This window comes from Meriones unguiculatus, chromosome 11, assembly GCF_030254825.1.
Source record: "Meriones unguiculatus strain TT.TT164.6M chromosome 11, Bangor_MerUng_6.1, whole genome shotgun sequence".
Lineage (NCBI taxonomy): Eukaryota > Metazoa > Chordata > Mammalia > Rodentia > Muridae > Meriones > Meriones unguiculatus.
The window spans coordinates 1,465,371-1,490,627 of record NC_083359.1 but is presented as its reverse complement, the minus strand read 5'-3'; the positions used below and the strand labels follow the sequence as shown (position 1 = coordinate 1,490,627).

General features: G+C 52.8%; 1 protein-coding gene across 1 annotated transcript; it reads right to left on the bottom strand.

The window, feature by feature from the left end:
• Positions 1-270: 270 nt before the first annotated feature.
• On the bottom strand, positions 271-18,652 carry Scimp (SLP adaptor and CSK interacting membrane protein). The gene is made up of 5 exons (XM_021651654.2): positions 18,496-18,652; positions 8,094-8,217; positions 5,794-5,857; positions 3,210-3,283; positions 271-873 (listed from the first exon to the last, which is right to left on the bottom strand). The coding sequence occupies exons 2-5, from the start codon at positions 8,203-8,205 to the stop codon at positions 674-676; spliced, it is 450 nt and encodes a 149-aa protein (XP_021507329.1). The 5' UTR covers positions 8,206-8,217; positions 18,496-18,652; the 3' UTR covers positions 271-673.
• Between the last annotated feature and the right edge of the window lie 6,605 nt (positions 18,653-25,257).

Genomic DNA, 25,257 nt, shown 5'->3' with positions numbered 1-25,257 from the left:
CCCCATTCTATAAATGCACGGGGGGGTGTGGGTGTGGGGTGTGGGTGTGGGGTGTGGGTGTGGGTGTGGGTGGGGGCAGCTTGAAGAGAACAGAAGGTGATTCCTCCCTCATAGACGCCCAGAGTGTGGCGTCCTGCGAATCCAAGAGCCCTCAGCCGTAATGACAAGCCGACTCGGGGATGGGACCTGGGAGACCACACAAATACCAAGACTTAGGATCCCCAGGAGTGGGTGAGCGCCCTTAGAGTCAGGTGTCAGACACCCCGCACATCAAATGCTTCCATTACAGTTTATAACAGTAGCAAGTTACAGTCATGAGCTAGCAACATGGTTGGGTTCACCACAGCATGAGGAGCCGCACTGAAGGGCTGCAGCGTGAGGAAGGCTGAGACCTTTGCCGCAGAGCCACATTCACACAGGAACGAGAGGGGAAGGAGTGGATTCTCACAGGCCCCGTGGGCCGCACTAAGGAAACCTCCACAGAAGTGCAAAGGCTAGACCCCCATAGTCACAGAGCAGAGCTTCTGGGGTGTCGTCAGGAACCGCTGGATCACCAGTCACACCTGGAGCACTGGTCACATCGGGCTGTCCCGTCATCTGCTGTAGCTCTCACACGGCTGTGGCGGCTTCCTCTAGGGTTTGAGACGTGCTGTGTCCAACCACCCAGACCATTCTAAAACAAGCCGTGTAAGCCCGTTTCGGCTTGCCAAGAAGGTGCGGGTTTTTTGGCGTGCTGGTTTCCAGCGCTTGTCGGGATCTCGACATCGTCGTAGTCGTTCTCTGGCTCGCTGGGCCCTGAGGTGGCCTTCTTGTCTCTACTCTTCTTCACCGATGCGTACCACGCCAGCGGCTGGCTTGGCGCTTTCCTCGGGGCTAAAGCACAGAAAAGGCCGTCACACGAGGCTGCTCTGTTGGTGTAGTTTTGACCGAGTGACTCATGAGCTCTGAGCCTGTCTCAGATCTCCCCTTTCCTGGAGGGGCGGTTGCCCACTCACAGACAGGACACACGCCTCAGCATCGCCTGGTTCATGAATGGCGAATGTTGGCGGCCCCACACCTCTGCCGTAAGACCCCATTTCACGGGAGACACTTGGGAAGCACTCCACAGTGCCCAGGTAACCGGTCCCCGCAGACCCAGGTCGCAGGCCTGATGGTTCCTCCTCCCGCCCCACAGCCCAGCGTGCTCCCAGCCACGGCTCACATGCAAATCTGCCGGCTGAGAAGGAAGGAAACGGGGAGGGGGAGGGGAAGGGGGAGGGGGAGGGCGGGTGGGCGCGTTCAAAGATAGAATCCCTGCGGAATGGAACAAGAGAGGCTGCTGATGTCTGTGACTGAAGAGTGACTCTCCCGAGGGTCACGTGGAGGAAGCTTGGTTGCCAGTGTGGTAACACAAAAAGGAATGTGTGCATGTGTGTGCATATGTGTGTGTATATATATGTGTATGTATGTATATGTGTGTGTACGTGTGTATGTATGTGTGTATATATGTGTGTGTATGTGTATATGTGTGTATGTATACGTGTGTATGTATACGTGTGTATGTATGTCTGTGTGTATGTGTATGTATATGTGTGTATGTATGTGTATATGTGTGTATGTGTGTATGTATGTATATGTATGTGTATGTGTGTGTATGTGTATGTGTGTGTGTATGTGTATGTGTGTGTGTGTGTGTGTGTGTGTATGTGTATGTGTGTGTATGTGTGTGTATGTGTGTGTATGTGTGTGTGTGTGTGTGTGTGTGTGTGTAGGGTGGGTGGCTCAGCAGGTAGGAGTGCCTACTGCTCTGCAGAGGGTCTGAGTTCAGCTCCCAGCAGCCGTTTCCTGCAGCTCATCACCAACTCTCACTCCAGCTCCAGGGACCTGCTTCCCTCTTCCCGACTCTGGACATGTGTACGCATGCTACTCACGTGGGCAGACACTCAAACACACAGGAACAAAAGGGGGAAAGGTGGCGGGCCTTTAAGAGATGAGTGAGGAGCAGCACGGCCCCTCCCTTTGTCCTGCCACGAAGCCCTAAGCTATGATTTCCTGCTGCCACATGGGCCCAGGCTGGCATCATATCACAGGCTGTAGCTTCTGGCACCACACTGTTTGGACACTCAGCCACCAAAAACGCAAACGAAATAAGCTTTTTTTAAAAAAGGTATTTTGTCATAGGAACAGGATGAGTAGCTTAGCTATACTTGTAACAATAATCTTATATTCTCCAAAAAACAAAAAATTGAAAAGCCATTTCATTCCCTGTAAAAACAGACTACTGTTCAGACTCCAGTAGTCTGTGCTCAGGGGTAAATTGCATCGCGTCTTTGGGCCTCAGTGTTGTCAGCAGGTGAAAGAGCAATGGCAGCCACCAGTTTCCTGGAGCTCTGAAGGTTTAAACGAGTTCATGTCTAACAGGGCCAGTCAGGGGACCAGCGAGCATCAGGCAGTGCTCACTGAAATCATAGCACTTGGGAAAGGCAGGAGGATTAAGGGTTCAAGGCCAACCTGGGCTACCTGAAACTGTGCCTCAAAAAAACAGAAACAAAAACAAAAAACAGGGGCTGTGGAAACCGTTCAGTCTGCAAAGCGCTTGCCTTGCACGCATGAGGACCCCAAGTTTGACCCCAAGAACCCATATTTATCATCTATCTGTCTGTCATCTATCTATCATCTGTTTGTCTTCTATCTAGCTATCATCTGTTTGTTTGTCATCTATCTATCTTCTATCATTTATCTATCTACCTATCTATCTATATCATCTATCATCTATCTATCTACCATCTATCTATGTATCCATGCAAGGCCACATGTGTACATGCATGTCTGTAGTCCCAGTGCAGGGCAGGTCCCTAAGGACTCACTGGCCAGCCTGCCTCACCTGCTTGGTGAGTTCCAGCCGGTGAGAGACTGTTTTTAAGAAGGTGGCTGGCGCCTGAGGAACTGCAGCTGCCAGCTGTCCTCTAGCTTTCCCTTTGCATATGAACGCTTACTCTTGGGCATCTGTTCACACACGAACACACACGTTTAAAAAAAAGCCACAATCTGCAGTCCAGAAAGAGCTCTCCCCAGATGCCAAGCCAGCTAACACCTTTGTCTCCACAACTGTAAGTTTTCACACTGGATACATCTTCCACCTAGAGTCTTTTGCTATATGTTAAACAATATTCGTGCGTACATTCACAGTCCCACCCAGAATGGCACTGTGATCGGCGCGATGTGCTTACCTAGGTCTGCCGCAAGAGGCGAGCCCCGGGGCGGTAGAGCAGGTAACTTATCAGGTGACGAATTCAGAACATTCCTAGGAGGCAGATGAGACAGGGAGGTGGAGGGGTAGTCAGTGCTTGGCCTGGATCCAGCTGACTACAGCTGCTTTGTTAGACCAAGGTGAATAAACGGGTTGAAGGTTCGAATCTACATTCCTACAAGTTGGAAGCATTTCCTTCCCTTTCTAGATTCTGCATTCCATCTCGTCACCCTAAGGAAAGTCTTTCCTCTACCTCATTAGAGCACAGAAAACCTCCTGTGGCGTGAGCACCAGGTGTCTTTCAGTTTGCAAGGAAGCCGTGCTCCCTCCTGAGGTGAGGCGCCGGCAGCGTGGCCAGCGCGTGAATTCACGCAGGTGTGTCCAGAGGCCCGCGGCAGCCCTGCAGTTACAGACGCTCACGCCCCCCGGAGGCCCAGGTTGGCCGTTGGCCCTGCTGGAAGAGGTGAAAAATCGGGAGTTGTGGCGTAGTGATTGAGGCAGGTGTTCACGGGGCGGCAGGCCCTGCCAATCGCCCAGCTTTCCTAACCTCTTGTCCCTGACTGAGAGCTTTGCTCTACCCACACTCCCATCTCGATGGGGCTCATAACAGAGCAACAGGGCCAGCCAGTCAGACTGTGAGCCAGAAGAAACCTTTGTCTCTGTAAGCTGATCGCCTCCGGCGTTTGTTGCAGTAACGGGAGCTCACAGACAACTCACCACCATGCCCCCCGAGTGCCTGGCACAAGGGACAAATGTACCATGGCCGGCCCTCACAGCGGAGTTCTACAGCAGCCGAACGGGCACTCTACAGCTGCGCTCAATGGATCTCACACAAATGACACTGAGTCGCGGTTCTAGCTCGAGGAGCCTGGCATGTTCCCTGTGAGGTCGTGGGATGGAGCTGACGCCCTGGTAGTGAAAAAAGTTGTGTAAAAGATATGAGATAGCGTGTGCTGTTCCAGTCATGGGAAGCACAGAATAAGAGAACTTCCGGCTGGTGGGGATCGGGGTGCTGTGGCCAAAGGCCTGACGAGACCCACTCTTGAGCCGGGCACCGGTTCCCGGGCCTGCTCAGGTCCTGGGAACACTTTGCTGTAGTGCTCTCACACTTCTGTAGGCACTTGTGGCTGCAAGGCCTTGGCCATCTGGCTCTGTGACCCATGGCTGACTTGCTCATCAGTGACATCAGCCAGGGCAAGGAGAGGTTGTATTTGTTCACCTCTTTGAACCCCAGTAAAACCCGATTTAGAAGAGCGTAGATCTTCCTGCAGATGGGTGAAGGCTGGCCCTTGAGCAGGTCCTGGTCCTGTGTGGTTACCTCTCGGCACTTGGAAAGTCTCCCTAACGACCACTGTGTTTACGCCTGGGGCTCTGGCCCTCCGGGTGGCTCTGCTCAGGGTATCCTTTATAGGGGTGCCTGCTTCCGTTCGCCTGAGCCTTGGATCACGCTGTGTCAGTGTGAGTCCTGAGAGGACTGGAGTAGCTTAGTCACTGTCCGTGGGTGTCAAGGCTCAGCTGGGTGGCTGGGGTCGGCCATGCCTCCTGTGTGTGTGTGTGTGTGTGTGTGTGTGTGTGTACACAGGTGGCTGCTGGGATCTGTCCTCAGCACTACCAGGGAGGCCAGCTGGAGGTGTGTGTCAGGTTTCTGCTAGACTCCCACCCATGTGATTCTCCCTTGGCGATTTTATCTATTCTTGGCTCTACTGAACTGTAGCTGTGTTGGGCATTGTGGGTACACCTTTGATCCTAGCACTCAGGAGGCTGAGGCAGGGGGGTTGCTGTGAGTTTGAGGACAGCCCAGTCTCCAGCCTGGTCTTCAGAGTGATTCCAAGACAGCCAGGGCTACTCAGAGAAACCCTGTCTCGGAAAGAAAGAAAGAGAGAAAGAGAGAGAGAGAGAGAAAGAGAAAGAAAGGAGAGAAAGAGAGAGAGAGAAAGAAAAAGAGACAAAGAGAAAGAAAGAAAGAAAGAAAGAAAGAAAGAAAGAAAGAAAGAAAGAAAGAAAGAAAGAAAATTGTGTGGATGAGGTAAGCTAAGTCCCCCTCCTGAGTCCTTGCTCCCAAGGGTGGCACTGGGGCCTCGTCAACAGAAGCAGCAATAAAAAGACTCTCGAATACGTAACAAAAAGCGAAATGTAAAGCCAGTGCTGGGGCTGGAGAAGCCTGGGCCAGTTCCCAGCACCCACGCGGTGGCTCACATCTGTCCACGACTCAGTTCCAGAAGATCCGGATGGGCCTCGGCACGCTCATGGTGCACAGACATGCGTGTAGGCAAACCTCTCATACATGTGAGATAAATCTCTAAAAGGGGAAGTAAATGCTACGCTTTTATAGGACTTTTCCAGAGGATCGTATTTGTAATCTGCTTAAAGAAGAGAGGTGTGGCTGAGCCTGGAACACAGAGCCAGGGAGCTGGGGTCCGGGGGGCCTCACCTGCGGTCACCCCAGACCTCCCTCCTCCCGTGGAAGGAGGATGTTGGCTGATCCGCCTCAGTAGGAAAGGCGGTGCTACAGCCACCCCAGAGCCTGGTGGGAGGGCCTGGTGGGCAAAGGGGTGACCACTTACTCGTACATCTTTTCTTCCTCTCTTTCGTTCTGTTCTGAGGGCTTGGCGATTTCCCACTTCTTGCCTAAGGGGGAAACCGTATTCATTTAAGACACATTAGAGAAAGCTGTGACTTCAGCATTTAGAAGTCCAGAACATTTGGAGGGGAGCTGGAGGTGACAGACGTAGGGACACCTAGAATGCAAGTGACAGAGCCAGCATCTGGCCGAAGCCACAGAGCCCAGGGGACAGCAGCAATCAATCATCAATAAATAAATACGTGAAAAGAATTAAAAGGCAGCCATAGGATCGAGAAGCAGTGGTTCAGAGCACACTTTCTAAAGATTACATATAACATATATACATACATAATATATGTAAGGCACACACACACACACACACACGCACGCACGCACGCACGCACGCACGCACGCACGCTGGGCAGTGGTTCAGTACACCGTTAATTCCAGCACTTGGAAGGCAGAGGCAGGAGGAGCTCTGAGTTTGAGGCCAGCCTGGTCCACAGAGCAAGTTTTAGGACAAACCCTGTCTTGAAACGCCCCCCCCCCCCCAAAAAAAAAAGGCCTGGAGAGACGGCTTAGCGGTTAAGAGCACTGGCTGCTCTTACAGAGGTCCTGAGTTCAACTCCCAGCACCCACATGGTGGCTCACAACCACCTATACTGGAATCTGATGCCCTCTTCTGGCGTGCAGGTGTACATGCAGACAGAGCCCTCATACAAAATAAATAAATACATCTAAAAACAAATTAATTAATGAATTATTTTTAAAAAGTAATGGAGTTCAGAATAAATACTCCTTTTTTATTAAAAATTAATTACTTAAGGGGGAGTGGGGAAAGAGGATGAAACTGGGAACCCGGCAAGCCTGAGGGCTGCTCCCAGTTCTGCTGCCAGCACCCGGAGCTCCAGTGCTGAGGCTCTGTCTCTGTGGGAGCCAAATCAAAGAGACTTTGGTTTCAGGGCAGCACTCGGGAAAGCAGATGCCGGGAGAGCACTCAGGAGAGCAGTGTTCTTGGCTCTCAGGGAGCACACTGTGAGCTGCCGAGGGTGTTCCTGGGAACGCGCCTGCCTTGGCCCAGGGTCTTTTAAAGGGCTAGGACCTCAAGGGACCACAGCTCTACTTGGTGTAGGAGGGGAGGGGTTCATGTTCCTGGAGATAAACAGCAAACTGGAAAATCAGCTTGTAGATAATCTAAAGTTAGTGTTACTCTCCAAGCAGTCACTTTGTCTGAGGCCAAAAACTTCATCAAGGCAGAGATCAGAGTAGAAAGCAGGCCTTGGAGAGGGAAGGCAGTCATGATGGTGAAACATGCATCATGGGTTGCATTTGTGGGATTATTATTACTGTTATTATCATTATTCTCTCATACATTACACCCCCACTGCAGTTTCCCCTCCCTCCCCTCCCCCAAGTCTCTCCCCCAACCTCCCCTCTCCCCCAGGTCCACTCCCCCACCTCTGCCTCCCGTCAGAGAAGAACAGGCCTCTCAATGACATCAACCAAACACGGCACAACAAGCTACAATAAGACCAGGCCCTTATCACTATGTCAGGGGTGGGCAAGGTAGCCCAGTAGGGTGAACAGAGCCCCACGGGCAGGCAAGAGCCAGGACAGCCCTGCTCCCACAGTTAAGATGACAGCAGGCCACACAGCCCTAACACGTACGCAGAGGCCCTGGGTCAGACCGTGCCGGCTCCCTGATCCCTCTGAGTCCCCGTGAAGCCCAGTCAGCGGATCCTGCGGGCCCTGTTCTAGTGGGGTCCCTGACTGCTCCGGTCCTTAGATCCTCCCCCTCCTCTGCAGGCTCCCCAGGCTCCACCTAATGATGGGGGACAGGGAGCCTGCACTGGCCATCTAGCCAGGCAAGGAGGAGGGAGGGGACACCAACCCAGCCACAGAACCTTTGACCCACAGTTTGTCCTGGCTGCAGAGGGACTCCAGCCAGCAATGGCTGCGATCTGTGTTTTCATGCTCCACAGCTGACTTTCTGCAGACTCCTGCTCCTTCCCTCTCAAGACCCACAGAAGAGATTATATCAGCGCCAGGCAGACTCGGGGCTCCCGCAACTCTGCTGTTTTACCCAAATCCCCCAGCAAGGTCTTTGGAATTGATCTCCTCCCCTTCATCATGTAAATGAGAAACTGAGGACAGGGACAGAAGTTAGTGGCACAGCTAGGAACCACACCCAAGGTGCCTGGTGCTAAGCTCATTCCACAGACCCAGGAGATGCTGAGCCCTGCTGTCCCCACGTCACCTGCCCCTCCCTGGCACCTGGCAGGGTAAGATGGCCATCGTTACCTTGTCTCAGCTGCCACCTGCAGACACAGTACAGGATGAGACCCAGGACCAAGGAGACAATGATGATGGCCACAGCTAAGATGATCCAGAAATTGTCCCTCCACCAACTCATCACTGTGGAAGCCTAGGAAGAACAGAGACAGAGGCACGAGGCGTGAGTGCCAGCCTGCAGGGTGGTGTCTGCTTAGACACCAGACAGCCACACCTCACAGACAAAGCCTGAGCGGACCGCAGGGTACCACTGCTGCCGGCCACTCCTTGAGGGTTTAGCTGCACGCCGTGGACTGCCAGGACACAGCAGAGGGCGGCGCGCCACTGAAAGCAAGCTGCAGTTCTTCATAGCAGAGGCGAGATTCATCACTGTGGAGAGAGCTTTGAGTGTTCTGGTTAATGTTGAAGGCGGGTTAGGAGCACCTTGCTAGGTGCTGTGGTTTGAATGCAGCGTTCCACTCTGATGCCGAGGCCTGCTCATCGTGAACAGTATTGAGAAGGGGTGGGATTTTTTTTTTTAATGAAACATTATTTTACATGCAGGAGTGTTTTGGCTACATGTATGTCTGTGTGCCACATTTATTCCTGGTGTCCACGGAGCCAGAAGAAAGTGACAGGTCCCCTGGAACTGGAGTTTCGGACAGTTGTGAGCTGCCGTGTGGGTGCTGGGAGCAGAACCCTGATCCTCTGGAGGAACAGCTGGTGCTGTTTACAGCTCGGCCATTTCCGTGGCAGTCCCCCAGAGCAGATGGTCAGTGCCCACCACGGAGAATGCCCTGAAATCACCCCTTCCTCATGCACTGCTGAGAGTTTTTATTTTAAGGATTTATTTATGTGTGAGTTTTCTATCTGCATGTACACCTGCATGCCAGAAGAGGGAGTCAGGTCACTATAGATGGCTGTGAGCCACCATGTGGGTGCCAGGAATTGAACTCAGGACCTTTGGAAGAGCAGACAGTGCTCTTAACCTCTGAGCTGTGTCTCCAGCCTCCGAGAGGTTCTTTTTGTCTTCCTGAGAGAGGAAGCCCACGAGGATCACAGCCCGTGTCCAGTCTGAGGTCACCTGAGACCAGCGGGCTGCCTCCATGGTTAAGGGGCTTCGGGACAAGAGAGGCGTCCTGGGGAGAGACGTGGAGAATACGGGAGGGGGAATGGGCAGGGCCTGCTTGGTCAGGTGCAGGCCCTGGAAAGGTGCGGACACCGGATCTCTCTGACACTTGGCCAGAGGCTGGGCCAAGTGATAGGTAAGGTGTAGGTTGCTGGGAGCCACGGTGTGTGTGTGTGTGTGTGTGTGTGTGTGTGTGTAAGTTCTGACAGTCAGTCACATAGACACATAAAATAAACATTTAAAGGGCTGTCTTATAGCTCTGGGGGTCAGAAGCCAGTGTCTGTCACCCCCTGAGGGCTGTGGGCCTGGGATTTTCCCCCTTCTAGACACTCTCTGAGAGAACCCATTTTCTTATCTCTGGTGTCAGAAGTCCTCGCAGTCCTTGGCTTAAGACCATTTCCCTGTCTTCAAAGCCAGCCTGTTATGGCCCTGCTGTCATATCCCCCTCTGATTGTCCCCTGGTGCACAGGACTCTAACGAGCACACAGTTCCGGACAGTTTCCTCATCTCAGTCCGCTGATTGGAAGCCCCAATTCCTGAGCGCTATGAACTCTGACATAACCACAGGTTCTGGGGAGTGGGATGTGGCCATTTCGAGGAAGGGTAGGGCTATGACACAGATGACTCCATGCTCACTCCTCAGTGAGTGGACACTTCAATTAAATAAGGTCCACAAGCCTTCCTGGCTTGTATTTTTTCATCTTCGTGACAGTTCAAGAAGCAGGAGAGGGAAGGCTAGGCGATCACACCTCATCCTGGATCAGTCAGTCTTGTGGTCTTGTCACCTTGGTCATGAAGCAGCAGGATCTTGTTGCAAGGCAGCTTGGGACTGGCACACGGATGGAGAAGAAGCCTTCATTATCACAGGGCAGGAGAGGCTCTCAAGGTGTAGCTCACGCTTGGGATAAGGCCCGGACCTCGGAGCAAAGTGGGTCCAAGAAGCAGTTATGGGGGAGAGCACAAATGTGGGACCAATGCTGGCCTAACCGGCCCAAACCCGCAGACCCGTGTCACTTCTATTAAATATGTGTGTCGTGTATGTGTGGGTTGTTACTTATGTAAAATGTGTGTTACGTGTGTGGCTTGAGCAAGCCTGTCTGCGTGACCCGCTGTGTCATTTGCAGCACCTGGAATGCCATCAGTGCTAGACGGACAGTTGCACACTGTGCTGTTGAGGGACAGCAGGGAGGAGCGACCAGGTTCAGCGCGCAGGTGCTCGAGTCTTTTCCATCCTCTGCTGCTCGGATCGGCAGATACAGATCCTGTGGCCGTGGAGTGGTGACCGCATTTCTGTTTCTCGGAAGAGGAAGCTGAACTCAGGTTAAGAAACGTGCGAGTTGGCACCCTGAGACTCCAGCTCAGACACCAGAGTCCGCCGTTCACTGTGCTACCTTGACGGGAAAGCCGCAAATTCCTTCTCTTCATAACAGAACTGAAAGCAGAACCATTGCTCAAAACTTTCCAATATTCGCAAGACTTCAGTGTCCCACGGTGGCTGGTCGCTCAGAGAGGAACCTCAGTACGAAAAGACCACCCATAGGTAGACAGACGTGGTGGCCTTGGTCCCGGCACTGGGGAGGCAGAGGCAGGTGGAGCTCTGAGTTCAAGCCCAGCCTGCTTTACATATCCAGTTCCAGAGCAGCCAGGACTACACAGTGAGCTCTCAAAAAACAAGCAGCAAGGACAGCAAAACAGCAACCAATACTGTGCGCTAACTTTCCGAGAGTTCACTCTCCATGCCCCGGCTCGCTTAATCCCCACAATAGCGCCACACGTTGAGTCATCGTTATTAGCCCATTTCACAGGATAGAAAATGGAGGCCTAGGAGAGCTTAACAAGACTGCAGAGCGAGTAAGTGAAAAAAAAAATCAGAAGCCAAACCCAAGTTTGTGTGATCTTAACTTTGGCCTTGACTGTTGCCCCCTGAGCCCAGGTCTGGGTGTGTCCGCAGAGGCCCCTGAGTACAAGGTCTTGTGTGCCTATGCCACTTTCAGCTCCGACTTGTGGGTGCTGCGAGGAGCTGCGTCAGTGTTTTCAGCAGGCCGCCTAGAAGGTTCTCCAGCCCCAGGGAGGAGCCCACATCCTGCTGGTCTGTAGGACTCCTAGCTGGTGCTGCTGAGGAAGCCGTGTCCCCACTCCCTGCAGCAGCCATCATGGGATGACAGGCTGCAAAGACCCCTGCGTCCAAACATCTTGCCGCCTTCGCTCTGCTTCCTCTCCATGTAGGATCGCTCGCCTCCACGTGGAGGGAGACACACCAAGTCCAGGACACAGCTGTCCTCGAAGGACAGTTACAGCTGACATGAGGAGGAGGCACAAATGCAATTCCTCGGGATGAAGTGGACCCGGGAAGCTGCCTGTGTCCTCCTGCTCTGTGTCCCTCCCTAACTTGTAACCCTCCCTCCTCAGGCGTTCAGAGCCCCCAACCCTCTCCCCTTTCTCCCCAATCATCCTGCCTTCAGGAAGATTCGCAGATTGTAGATCTGCAGGTCTGTGGAGGCGGGGGAAGGGATGACGGAAAGGAAAGGAAGAGGAACTTGGGTGGAGGGTTTGCTACAGAAATAAGGAAGGGGAGGGTGCCCGCACAGAAAAGGAAACCCTGAATTTCAAGAAGGGAAGATTGGGGTCGAAGGCCCAGCGCTGTTTGTGTGAGGCCTGTGTAACCCCATTCCTGAAAGAGAAACTCTGTCTTAAGGGTAAATGACCTGGGCATAAACTCCAGTTTCAGAAAGGAGAAAAACCCACAAAAAAGTGCTTCGACCACTCACCCCTGGTAATCTTTAACCATATCCCTAACAACGCTAATCATCGAGAATCTGGAGTTTACCCAGGAGTCCTTTACAACAGGATGAGGAGAACAGTTACGGTTTGGCCCTCCAGACACCGATGTTTGCTAGCTGTCAATCAGTCATAGCACCGCCAGGCCTGAAAGTGGCTGTAACCCTAAATGAAAACCCTGCTTCTCCCTTTACACTGCGGTCCGGTGTCCAGGCCGCCGGGCACGGGGCTGCTCCATGTGTGTTTGCAGGAAGGAAAAGGGAAGGCAGCCGTTCTCTCCCCGGTGGGCAGCGTCCTGGAGGGTAACCGCGGCCACGCCCGGGAGCCGTCCTTTGCAGTTACTGACACTTGCTTCCTGTACAAGCTCAGCTCTCTTCCCTTAGCCCGAGCTGTCAATTCTAAACATAAACTACGTCTGAAATAGAGCATGACTGCCGGGGCCAAGGATGTGGCTGCACGGTAGATTGCCCACCTCGGGCGCGGGCGCTCAGAGATGGATTCCCAGCACCCCAAGTAAGAAAGGTGACAATCCCTCACAGTCCTTACTTAGACTCGCAGACCCCAGAACATGTAGGCGTCTAGGGTTGCACCAAGATAGGTAACACCATTCTCTCCAATAGCCAGCACACAGCGAGTCAAAGTTCAGCTTGTGGAAAACAGATACAGCTGCTCAGAGAGTGACAGACACCAGCCCGAGGAGGACGCCTTCCAGGCACCGCCCCCTCAATGAACCTGACCCCCTTCCCACCCACAGCCCTGTCCTGAGTTTCTGCTTTTGTGCAATGAGCAATCACACATCCATTTTGTTAACAGTATAAACATTTGAATGAGGGCTCCAAATTCCTGTCCTGTGTGGTTTATTCCCAAGCCACCTGTTTAGGACATATGACTTTAGTTGCGCCTCACCCCCCTTCCATCTGCCACCCACCACCGGCACAGGAGGTGGGGGAGCAGAGGCTGCTGGGGAGGGGTGTTCTAGCTGCCCTGGATGCGCTGCATCCCGCAAGTTGCCTAGGGCATCTTTAAGGAAGCTCAGTGAGCCTGATGCAATCCTGTGTGGTTTTAGGGGGAGGACTGACAAGACATTCCACAGGGTGAGGGTGGGAGAGCAATGTAGGAAGGAGGAAGGCGAGGGAGGGTGATGTCAGCCCAGCCTCAACTTACTCTTCTCCAGAAAGCGTTTCTGGGGAGCCAGTGACAACACTTGATTCTTTATCAAGATTCCTGAGACTGGTGATTCATGACTCAGTACTCGGGAGACAGAAGCTCTGTGAGCTCCAGGCCTAGTCAATATAGCAAGTTCTAGGCTGGCCAGGGCTACATAGTATAAGATAGAGAGAGAGAGAGAGAGAGAGAGAGAGAGAGAGAGAGAGAGAGAGAGGAAAGAAAAGACAGGAGAAAAGGAAAGAAGACAGGAAGAGAAAGAGAGGGAAGAAGGGAGGAAGGAGGAAGGCAGGCTGGCAGTTTGTAACGTGGAAGGTCACGTACACTCGCAGGATTGTGAAGCACTGAGGTGCCTTGAAGCTGGGCACCCAGGGAATGGGCTCCTTTCCCCCATCTTGCTGGGCACCAGCACCTGAATCTGGAACAAGACCCTTAAGGTCTCCATTCAGGTTCTGGAACGTTTCCAAGAGATGACACATTCAGAAGAGCTCAGAGCATCACCACACATGGGCATTACCAAGAGCAAACAAAACAAAACAAAACAAAACAAAACAAAAAACTCTATTTACAATGCAGTTACCTTCGAGAAGGGCGGCCAACCTTTGCTGCGAAGCTACAGATTGCCCACCCACCAGCTGAGGGGCTGGTAGAACTGGGGAGTGTTAATTCCTCTGGGTCATAAAGGGGACATGGAGAGCTGGGGCCTGGAGGGAACAGGATGAGAAGCGGGAGGAGCCAGGTGCTGGTACTCAGCCTGGAGAAGCAACCATCAGGGGTCAGGGATGCAGTGGCGAAAACAGGGCTGCCCTCCCTCAGTCTGTGGTTGCTCACAGATGCTCGGCACCCTGGTGGCCTCCTGCCCAGTCTTGAGAAGGTTTCTGCATCTACCAGCGCTTTCTTGAGCAGGTTTGCTTTGGTGGTGTGCGAACCAGGAGAGGGACTGGTTCATGCGTGAGTCAGCGCAGCACAGTCCTACCCATGGAGCTGACAAGGAGGAAAGAGGTCCGCCGGAGTGAGTCCACACACTTGCTAGAAAGGGCTCTGGAAGGCCCTGCAGCAGGGCGTGTGATGAGGGCTTGAGCTGATCTCAACGGCACCAAAGCCCGTCAGCAAGCACAGTAGCTGCCTAAGTCCTCTCTGGGTCCTCTCTGGAGGCCAAGAAGGTCGGGATGCCCATGCTTCCATCTGACCACCTTGCTGTCATGTGCTGGGAACGACCATGTAGGTACTCGACGGCCACTTAAGTCCGAGTGTGGACGGGGCAGGGCAACCACAAAGTCCACGTCTCCTGTGCAAAGGGCCATTTTGCTGTCCCCTCTTAGCTGTTTGGCTCACTGTTGCTGCCACATGACCCCTTACTGTCTTTCTGTAGTTCCTCCCAGTGAAGCAGAGTGAAAGATGAGCTCCCTAAGGTCAGCCCAGCATGGCCAAGATCAACCCCAAATCCTGATGGGCACCTGCCAGCAGCCTCCCTTGGCACTCCTCCGAAGACTCCCTGCCCCCTTCCTGGCCTCCTTGGGCTCACTGTCAGCTTGAAGCAGTGACCCTCAAGAGTCCTGAGTTGCCTGGCTGGGGGCCTCCAGGTGGTGACAGCCCTGGCTCACACACAGCAGCTCCCTGGGGACAGCAGCCCCGGGCTATCTTCAGGGTGCATTTGCATACCATGCATTGTGTTTTTTATTTAGATATTATGCAAAAACCAATAAAAATGGAGGCTCTTCCTGTACATGCAAGATACACAGTTTAGAAATGAAATGGAGAAAATGCTAATTTTCCACATGCAACACTTTCATGAAGGTTTTTTTTAAGGGAAATCCTTTTATTCTGATGGCTTGAAGGAGGGACATGGAGACAGATGCAGACATCTCCTCCTGCCTCAACTCCTTCCCTCCACCCCACGGTCTGGTTCTGAGAGGGCCTCAGGGGCCTCCAGATAGGCCCACCACCCTTTTTCGGAGGAAATCTTCAGCTATCCTGTCAGATGGGCTTCAAACCGTAACTCCTTTATTTGTGTAAAAAGAAGGACCATTGTTTACCAGCAACCTCTAAAATTATTGATAGTTATTAAAATGTGCTGTTCTCACACTAAACATGTGGCTGTAGAGTTTGCTGCGGAAGCCTAGAGGCTGGGACTCCCGGGGGTGTCACCAGCCAGCTCTGGGAAGTGTGGCTCCTTCCGGCAGGAGGGAATGCTGCTGGTCTTAGCTGTTGCGGTACTTGAGTTTTGTTATTTTTGTTTGAGACAGGGTCTTTCTATGCAGCCCTGGCTGTTCCGGAACCCTCTGTGTAGATCAGGCTGGCCTCAGACTCACAGAAGCCCCCCTGCTCCCCATCTCTCCACTGCCACCATATCTGGCTTGATTTTAAACAACAAGAAACACAAATAATGATTCGGAGTCTAATATGCACAGGGATGAGATTCAGAGCTAAAGATAAGTGAACCTGCATGGAATTTAATAGAGAAATATGGGCATCTAGGGAGAAGGAGAGCCGGGGAAGGCTTCGGGGAAGGGTGTGGACAGCAAGCGAGGGAATTTTGGTGATTTGTCATTATGTACTGTGACGGATATACCGTCTTCATCAATTCAGTTTATTATGGGGTATCTATGATGCGCACACAAGTGAACAGTGCGTGTGAGGCCCATGACTTTATGTAAATTTCTATTTATATATTGCTGTTTAAATATACATTACACCTGCTTAACCTGTGGTGAGAGAAGTGCATTTCCGCAAAGCAGACTTACGAGTTTGCTCTCTGCCTCTTGGTGGATGACGTTTCCTTTGTGAATTTCTGTGGGCCTTTGTGGTGGTTGTTTGTTCAGCACGGAGAATTCAGCCTTGGCCCTAGGGCACCGCAGGCAAGTGCTTTTCCACGGAGCACGCCCAGCCCACGCCTCTTTCAAATAACAGGCCATATTTTACTAACGTGACTGGGTTAATCAAGGTCCTGGTAAATGAATGTACTGACATTGTTTTACACACAGAATTATGATTTTGGAGGGTGGGTGGGTGGATTGAGACAGGGTCTTTTTATGCAGCCCCGATGTCCTGGAACTCCCTGTAGACCAGGCTGGCCTTGAACTCACAGAGATCACCTGCCTCTGCCTCTCAAGCACTGGGATTAAAGGCCTGGCTATAAAATGATGTTTCCTTAGAATGCCCTGTAATGAGGTTTATACTCGCTACACTGAAGTACTGAACGCGCTGTGATCGTAGCCTTCTGCTGCCTTCTGTGGCCACTGTCTCCCTCTACGATGATGACGTGGTGGTTGGCGTTAAAAAAACCAGGCTGGGCGGTGGCGGTGAGGCCTTTAATCTCAGCACTCAGGAAGCAGAGGAAGGCAGGGCCATACAGAGAAACGCTGTCTTGAAAAACAAGCCAGAGCACCACGAAAGAGCTAATTGGGTGAGGGCATTTAGCATTACGAATGTTGTCTTCAGGGCCAGCTGAATTCGCTGCGGGACAGCGTGATGCCTGCATGCGTTAACTCAGCATCTGGGGCCAATGACCGGGCTGGCAGCTGGCCATGCGGTCAGGCTGCTGCCTGTGTCTCTCCATGTGATAGCTTCTGCGGCCGGGCTGCTCGCTGATCTGGGGCCTGATTTATTTTATCATAGCACGCAACTCTATCTGCACATGTTCAGCCGTCACAGCTGGTTGCTTGCCTGGTGAATATGTCTGCCCAAGGTTAAAGGGGCGGGGGAGAGACAGACGCAAGGAGAAGGGAGGAGAAGAGGCGGGGAGAGGGAGGGAGACCCAGAACTCCACCCTGCAAACTTCTGGAGAAACGTCTTCCCACATCGTCTGCAGCATAGTACGTGGGTTAAAAGCTGATTTCTGAGGCCTAGAGAGATGGCTCAGTGGTCAAGAACACTGCTGTTCAGAGGATTCCCAAGTTCGATTCCCAGCACTGCATGTGGCTCACAGCTATGTGTAACTATAGATTCAAGGATCTGATGCCCTCATCTGGCCTCCAGGCACGTATGTGATACACAGACACACATGCAGGAAGAGTACCCACACACAGAATATAAATAACCCCCGACAGGGTTTCTCTGTGTAGCCCTGGCTGTCTTGGACTCACTTTGTAGACCAGGCTGGCCTTGAACTCACAGAGATCCACCTGCCTCTGCCTCCCAGAGTGCTGGGATTACAGGCGTGTGCTACTATGCCCAGCTAATATTTTCTATTAAAAAAAGAAGAATTGAAGGCTGCTGGACTTCAGTGCTCTTAATAGCCGAGCCTCTCTCCAGGCTCTTTTCTTTCATAGATGGTGGTCTTGCTCTTTTATCAAGCTGCTCTGGGGTCTCTGGGTTCACTGTTCTTCCTTCCCAGCCTTCTGCGTCCTGGCACAAGGCTGCAGCCACTGACCTAGAGCGAAGGTCGTCAGTGCTCCTGCAGGTGGGCATAGGCACACAGCCTCCAGTTTATCCTGGACAACTCACAGGGTAGTAAGCCAGGGGAGGAAGAGGCCAGAAGAGCAAATGCACAGCAGGTAGGAAGAGGCAGAGAGGGGTCAGTGGCTAAGAGCGTACACTGCTCTTCCGGAGGAGCTGAGGTCCTGGCTCAGTACCTGTGTTAGTGCCTGGAACTCCAGCTCCAGGGGACCCAGTGCCTTTGGCTTCCTCCTGCACTCATACCCTTTCTCCCTCCTTCCCTCTCTTCTTCCTTCCCTCTCTCCCTCCCTCCCTCCCTCCCTCTTCCTTTCTCCCTCTCTCTCTCTCACACACACACACCATTAAAAACACATCTTTTTAAGAGTCTTAGATTAAAGAGAGAGTGCGCACCAGTGCCTAGGCTGTGGGGTAGGACATGTGAAAGCTGAACCCAGGTTTCCAGAAAAATTAATTTTCCAGAGGCCAAAAGCAGATCGGCGCAACCAAGACCTCATACTACCCGAACACATCTGAGTCCCAAGGCTTCTGAAGGCAGGCAGGTGTGTTGTAGATCCCAGACACCAAGTGACAAAGATGCCAGGAGCCATGCACTTCTAGTTCTCTTTCATCCAAGGTGCAGCCTGAGTTTACGGCACAGCGAGGTGAGGGCACCGAGTACCAACCACCAAATACCAGATTTCACAGCCATTGTTAGGACAGTTAAGTCCTTTACACATCTCACTGCCAACTGTCACCTCATCCTTAGAGGAAAACATGTCCCCAGCGCACACACACTGGGGAGGTAGCAAACACCCCCAGCAGCGGTAGCACAGTGGACTCTTCACGGCCACTGTCCCTGGCATTGCGCCGCGGCTTCAGCCCCTCAGCCCAACCTGCCTGTGAGGTGTTCATTTGGGCACACGTCTAACACCAGCACAGACGGAAAAAGCAAGAAACTGTTCTTAGGAAAGTCGAAACACTTACTTGGACTGTCAGGCTGTAGGCTGCAAGCAGCTGGGGAGACAGCGGTGGACTGAGGGCGGTGTGGAAGCCGGGCTGGGAGAGGCTGTGCTCGCCCACATACCCTCACTCACCCTCAGAGACAGCAGACACCAGCCTGACCACACTTCCTCTTTCTAGTCAGCCCATGGCATTCATCCCCTTTCCAGTGAAGTGAACTACCCCAGGCTTATTTATTTATTTATTATGTACACAGGGTTCTGCCTGCACTCCAGAAGAAGGAACCAGATCTCACTATAGATGGCGGTGAGCCACCATGTGGGTGCTGGGACTTGAACTCAGGACCTCTGGAAGAGCAGCCAGTGCTCTTAACCTCTGAGCCATCTCTACAGCCTCACTTTTACTTATTTTTTAATCTTCCCACTGCCCTCCGGGGCTCCATCAGAGGCCCACAAAGGCTCATGGTGGTGAGGAGGGGGATATGGGAAGGACCAGCCTCAGTGTGAGTAAGTGAGGGGTTCCCACAGGGTGAGTCTCCCTGGAGCATTTCTGGTCATGGACGTGGTGGGGCATGGGTGCCACCTCCTGAGACCCTGGAACTGCTGTCCCAGCGTCCCCTCAGAGTGTAGCCTAGGCTGGCCTTGAACTTGTGATCCTCTTACCTCGGTTTCCCGAGTCCCAGGACTACCATGCATGCCACACGCCCAGCCAGTGGACTCTATTGATTGAATCGAGTCATCGCCTACTACACGGTGACAGGGAATCCCCACTGACGCTCAGAGCCTCTGGAAACCCCGGTAGAGGTAGCTGCTTACGTTGAATAGCCGCCTCTGTGCGGTTCAGAGGTGGTGAGGGAGGTGAGCCTCCAAGGGAGGGGTGCCACGGCGCCAGGATCAGTGACGGCAAATGCTGCCCGCCTGCTCAGCTGTGCAGCTCTTGCTAGTGTGTGTAGTGCAAACACTCCTATGGTGGCCAGTTTCAAACTATCAGCGTGCCCTCACGGGACCTGCAGGCCGCAGCTCTCCCAGCCTTCCCGCCATCCTCAGTTGCTGGAAGCCGCCGCTGAACACTGTTGGGGGCGGGGGCTTCAGTCAGGGCTCCACCTCTGTCGATGGCCTTCGTGTCTTAGAACACTGAAGCGTGTGGAGGCCACACCACAGACTCAGCTTTGCAGAGGCGACCTTCAGCTCAGACCTGTCCGCGTGCAAAGCCTGTGCTCGTCCCTGTTCCACTCATCTGAAATGGCTTAAAAATCGCCCTAAGCTGGGCACGGTGGTGCGCGCCTGTCACCCCAGCACTGGGGGGCAGAGTGCTGCGGGTCAAGGTCCCTAGGGGCCGTGGGGTGAGCCCCCCGTCTCGCTGTGACATCGCCCTCTCTACAGACTTACTGTGTCCTGCAGGCTGAAACGGCTCAAGCCCTAGGAGGCAGAAGACCAAAACCCCGGGCCCAAATCTGTCAGCGACTTCGTGTAAACCTCTTTCTTCTGCCTTAGTTCTGCTGTTTGCAGAATCAGCGCTTTGGGCGGATAAGCACTAAGTTGCTCCAGGGGCGCTGCGTGAGGCCTTTCCTCTGTCTCCCCGGCCCTCCCTGCTTTGGGAATAAAAATGGCACGTATTTAAGAGAAAGGGGCACGCTGCGGGCCTCCGCGGGTCTCCGCGCAGAGGACGCCCCGGGAGGGGGAGTGCGCCGCCTGGCGGTCACCTGCGGTACTCCGCCTCCCCGAGCGCGTAACGGAGGCCCGCAGGAGGATGAGCTCGCACACGCTGCTGCAAAGCCGCGGCGCGACAGACTGCTTGTCCCGTTGCGTGACACCCACGAGGATTCTGTGCCCCGTCCCGTGGTTTTGTGCCTTCTGATGACGAGGCTGCTGGCGCCGCTGGTGCTGCGCGCTTGGCCTCCCGGCAGCATGCTCTTCCCTTGTGGGAGAGAAGCGCCCACCAGAGGAAAATGCATCCATCTTAGGCTCAGCAGACCCCGGGGTTAGGAACTTACCCAGTGAACCGGTCAAACGCCCGAGGTCTAGGATTGTATGTACAATGAGAAAAGTTAATAAATTAGTGCACCGGCCATTATTACAAACTACTAAACCAGTAATAATTTAAATCAATTCTATACTCACTCCCTAGAAAGGGACCAAAGCACATTTTAATTAAATTTTTTATATTAATTACAGTTTATTTACTTTGTATCCCAGCTGTAGCCCCCTCCCTCATTCCCTCCAAATCCCATCCTCCCTCCCTCATCTCCTCCCATGCCCCTCCCCAAGTCCACTGATAGGGGAGGTCCTCCCCCCTTCCATCTGCCCCTATCCTGTCAGGTCTCATCAGGGCTGGCTGCAGTCTTCTTCTGTGTCCTGGCAAGACTGCTCCCCTCTCAGGGGAGGTGATCAAAGAGGCAGCCACTGAGTTCATGTCAGAGACAGTCCCTGTTCCCATTACTATGGAACCCACTTGGACACTGAGCTGCCATGGGCTACATCTGTGCAGGGGTTCTAGGTTATCTCCATGAATAGTCCTTGGTTGGAGTATCAGTCTCAGAAAGACCCCTGTGACCAGATATTTTAGTTCTGTTGCTCTCCTTGTGGAGTTCCTGTCCCCTCCAAGTCTTACTAACTCTCTCTTCTTTCACATGATTCCCTGCACTCTGCCCAAAGTTTGGTTATGAGACTCAGCATCTGCTTTGATACACGGCTGGGTAGAGTCTTTCAGCGGCCCTCTGTGGTAGGCTCCCAAAGCACATTTTAAACGAGATTTCTTTTTAGTCTCATTTATGTGTCTGAGTATCAGTCTGTGTGAGACCCTGCCACGGGAGTGCAGGTACCGCCGACGGCCAGCAGAGGGCAGCAGATCCCCGGAGCCAGCATGAGGGTCGGCGAGACCCCTGGCCTGCGCTTGCTGCCCGGATTCTCTGGAAGAGCAGCAAGGGCGCCTGGCCGCTGAGCCCCCGTCCTGCTGCACAGACTTAGAGGGACTCAGAAACCTCTAACGCCGCAGCTGTAACTGTCTCGCAGACCTGTGCCGCAGTGAACAGTGGCCCCCTCTGGGCTGGTGGGGTCTCCAGGGGCTTAGCTTGTCTTCCTTTCGTCGTTTGGGTGTTTGGGTCCTTTTTTAAATTACAAAAACAAGACCTGGTCTTCAAAGAACTGTGGGAAACAGATGGAAGGCTGAAGCACTCAGATGGACCCGGAGCCGTCCGTAAGTGACCCGTGACTGTGTCCCCAACGAACAGCGAGGGAAGCCTTTCCTGTGCCCACGTCACCAGACGTTAGAAGGCGAATGTGTGGGAATGGGGCCACACTAGTCTCACCAACACACCCGTGTTCCTCTGTGGGGCCAGAACACAGAAAGACACATCTCTGGGAGAGGCCGAGGGAGCCGGGCCTCTTGCTTTCTGTCTCGGTGCTGGAACGGCAGACTTTACAGGTGTTTAATGTTAAAAGATAGTTTTTAATTAAGTGCTAAGCTCATAGCTAATGACCCTATCTCAAAAAAAAAATGACCCTCATAATGCTACCCACTTATTATTTAATTCTCATAGCCAATGAGGGAAGCAGGTGGCTGTTACAATGGTTTAAAGGCAAGTCCATGTTTGTGGACAGGAAAACCGGAATTAATGTGTGGATGTAAGCAAACTCTTCTTCCACAGGAGGAGTGGGGTGTTGCTGTGGTCTGGGCGTTGGATGCCTGGCAAAGGCCCGTGTGTTAGATAGCTCTGCCCTGAGCTCCCACGGAGCCTGTCCCGGATGGGGAGGATGCCCGGGCCTTAGGCAGCGGAGTGGAAGGTAGCATGGCCGCTTCTGCCCGGAGACTGCCAGCAGTGTTCATCTCCCAAACATCTCCTCAGGTCCGAGTGCATCAACAGTGCTTGAAGCTATTTGCTAGCTCAGAGCCCTCGCACCTTCATACTCCCTAGAAAAGTGGCTATATCCGGGTGTCATCACAGACTTCATAAATCACCCGACTCCTTTCTTCTTCTTGTCTTTCTTTCTTTTTTTGGAGCGGGGAGGAAAGGGTTTATTTGGCTCACAAGTCCACATCACAGTCCATCATTGGAGAAGGTCAGGCCAGGAGCTAACACCGGTCAGGCCGGGAGCTAACACAGGTCAGGCCAGGAGCTAACACAGGTCAGGCCAGGAGCTAACACAGGTCAGGCCGGGAGCTAACACGGCTGGAACCCGGAGGCAGAAGCTGATGCCGATGAAGAAGCCGTGGACGGTGCTGCCTACTGGCTTCATGTTTTTCTTTTTATTAAAAAAATATTTTCAAAGCCAGGCGTGGTGGCGCACACCTGTAATTCCAGCATGTGTGGGGCAGAGGCAGGTGGATCTCTGTAAGTTCGAGGCCAGCCTGGTCTACAGAGTGAGTTCCAGGACAGCCAGGGCTACACAGAGAAACCCTGTCTTGAAAAGAACAAAAACAAAACACCCCCCTCCCGTGTGTGTGTGTGTGTGTGTGTGTGTCCTCAGAGACGCTGGAACTATACTTACCAGGCCGCTGTGAGCCACTGAGACAGGTATTGGAAGCTGAAGCTGAACTTGGTCCTCTGCAAGGGCAGAATGCACTCTTACACCTCTAACATCTCTCCAGCCACACTAGGTAGCTGTTTATTTCCTCTGTGTGTGTGTGTGTGTGTGTGTGTGTGTGTGTATGTGTGCCTGAGTGTATGTGAGTGCACCATGTGTGCATAAGAGTCCACAGAGGCCAGAGGAAGGTGTTGGACCCGTGGGACTAAAATTACAGGGGTCATGAGCCATCAGGTAGTTTCTGGGAGCAGAACTGGGGTCCTCTGCAAGAGCATTAAGTACTCTCAACTGCTGCGTCATCTCCCCAGACCCCTGGGTGCCTTTAATCCAATCACATTTGACAATCAAATTAGCCACATCTATAAGGCTACAGGAAAACAAAAGACACTGACCATTGAGATTGGTGAGGATCTGGAGACTCTGTGGGTAAAAGGTTTCAAAGTCCCACAGCTTCATAAAAAGTTACACGTGTGCTTGTTACATGATTAACTATCATTCTATTTGCCCAAGGAAGGGAAAGGTAGAGACACAATCTTCATAGCAGCTTCACTAGAAAGTGCAGGAAACTGGGAACATTCCAACTGTTCCTCAGTGTGCAAATAGATACATTATAATGTATTCATACAGAGGAATAAAAAGAATGGAGTTATTGAGATGCTCAGCCACGTGGATGACTCTCAGAGCACCTAGGCTGGGCACGAGCATCCAGCAGATAGGCAGGTAGGTAATAAAGCAACAGTAATTGTAAATTATCTGTAGCAAGAGGCCACAGTCTAGTGTTTGCTGTACTGGAGCCCTCAGCGTAGGGGAAGGGGGAAATCAGTACTCCAAAAAGACAGGAGGAGGCTGTGGGACGAGGTTCTCCATCACTATGATGGCTCTGTGAACGTAAGCATGGACATTATCAAACTACATACAGTTTTCAAATTATAGATCTGTGGTTTACTTCATGTCAAAAGAAAAGATTGAGTCTGGTGTGTGTGTGGTGGGGACGGGTGTCAGAACTCAGAAGACATCAAGGCCAGAAGGAGTAGTATAGATGACAGCAAGGTGAGAGAGAGGTGAATGCCCACGAATTTCAGCGAGGATTTGGTTGTTTGAAAGGTCTAGAGCAACGCGAGAAGCTGTGATCAGGAGATCCTTGCCATGGTTCAGCCAGAGTGAGGAGGGCTCAGAGTGAGGAGGGCTCTGACGGGTCATCTTCTGTCAGAGTGAGGAGGGCCCAGAGTGAGGATGCCCAGAGTGAGGATGCTCGGAGTGAGGATGCCCAGAGTGAGGATGCTCGGAGTGAGGATGCCCAGAGTGAGGATGCTCGGAGTGAGGAGGGCCCAGAGTGAGGATGCCCAGAGTGAGGAGGGCTCAGAGTGAGGAGGGCTCTGACGGGCCATGGTTCTATCAGAGCTCCGACGGCTGAAAGGAAGCAGTGGGAACCATAATTATCCAGCTTAGCCCTCAGCTTAGTCATTTCATAAACCTTCTTTTTGGGGGCTTGAAAAAAAATTGTACATTTCTGCTTCTCTGTAGTTTCTCTTTCTGCTGACCCAGCAGGCGTTGGCACCTGCCACAGGGCCACTCAGCTCCAGCTCACCTAGCAGGGAGGGGCCGGGAGCTGCCCCCGAACCCGCCTGGCCTTCAAGACAGGACCCCGAGGGACCTAGGGCCCTTCCTGCGGATGCCAGCGGTGCCTCTGCTGCGCCGCCTGGGAGCTGGCGTCCAGTGTCTGGACTGGGGTCCATTAGTCTGCTCTCAACTCTAGGTGACTCTCCCTCAGGGCCTGATTAATGAGCCTGGGGTCAATATTCTGCCTTTACGTCTGCTCATACCTTAGTTTGCTCACTGAGGATTGCAGCTGCCGCAGTGCCGATTAATCTGTAAGCCGGTCAGATGACAGAAATCTGAGATAACCCTGGCGACTGTCTGGTTTCCTGGGTGTTAGGGCAGACCAGGATTTGGCCCCTTGCCCGAATTGCAAATCCAGACAGTCGCTGACTTAGAGTACAAATTCACAATCTAGTATCTGAGTGAGAGTGAGCAAGCAGGGTGGGTGGGGGTGTCAGAGAGGAGAGGAGAAAGAGCACACTGAGGAGTGGAGTCTAGACCAGAGGCAAGACCAAGTGTCTTGGATCAGGGCAGGGGTGGCTCACGCCTTTAATCCCAGCACTTGGGAGGCAGAAGCAGGAGGATCTCTGTGAGTTCCAGGGCAGCCAGGGCTACACAGAGAAACTATGTCTCAGGAAAAAAAAATTATAATCCCTAAGCTATG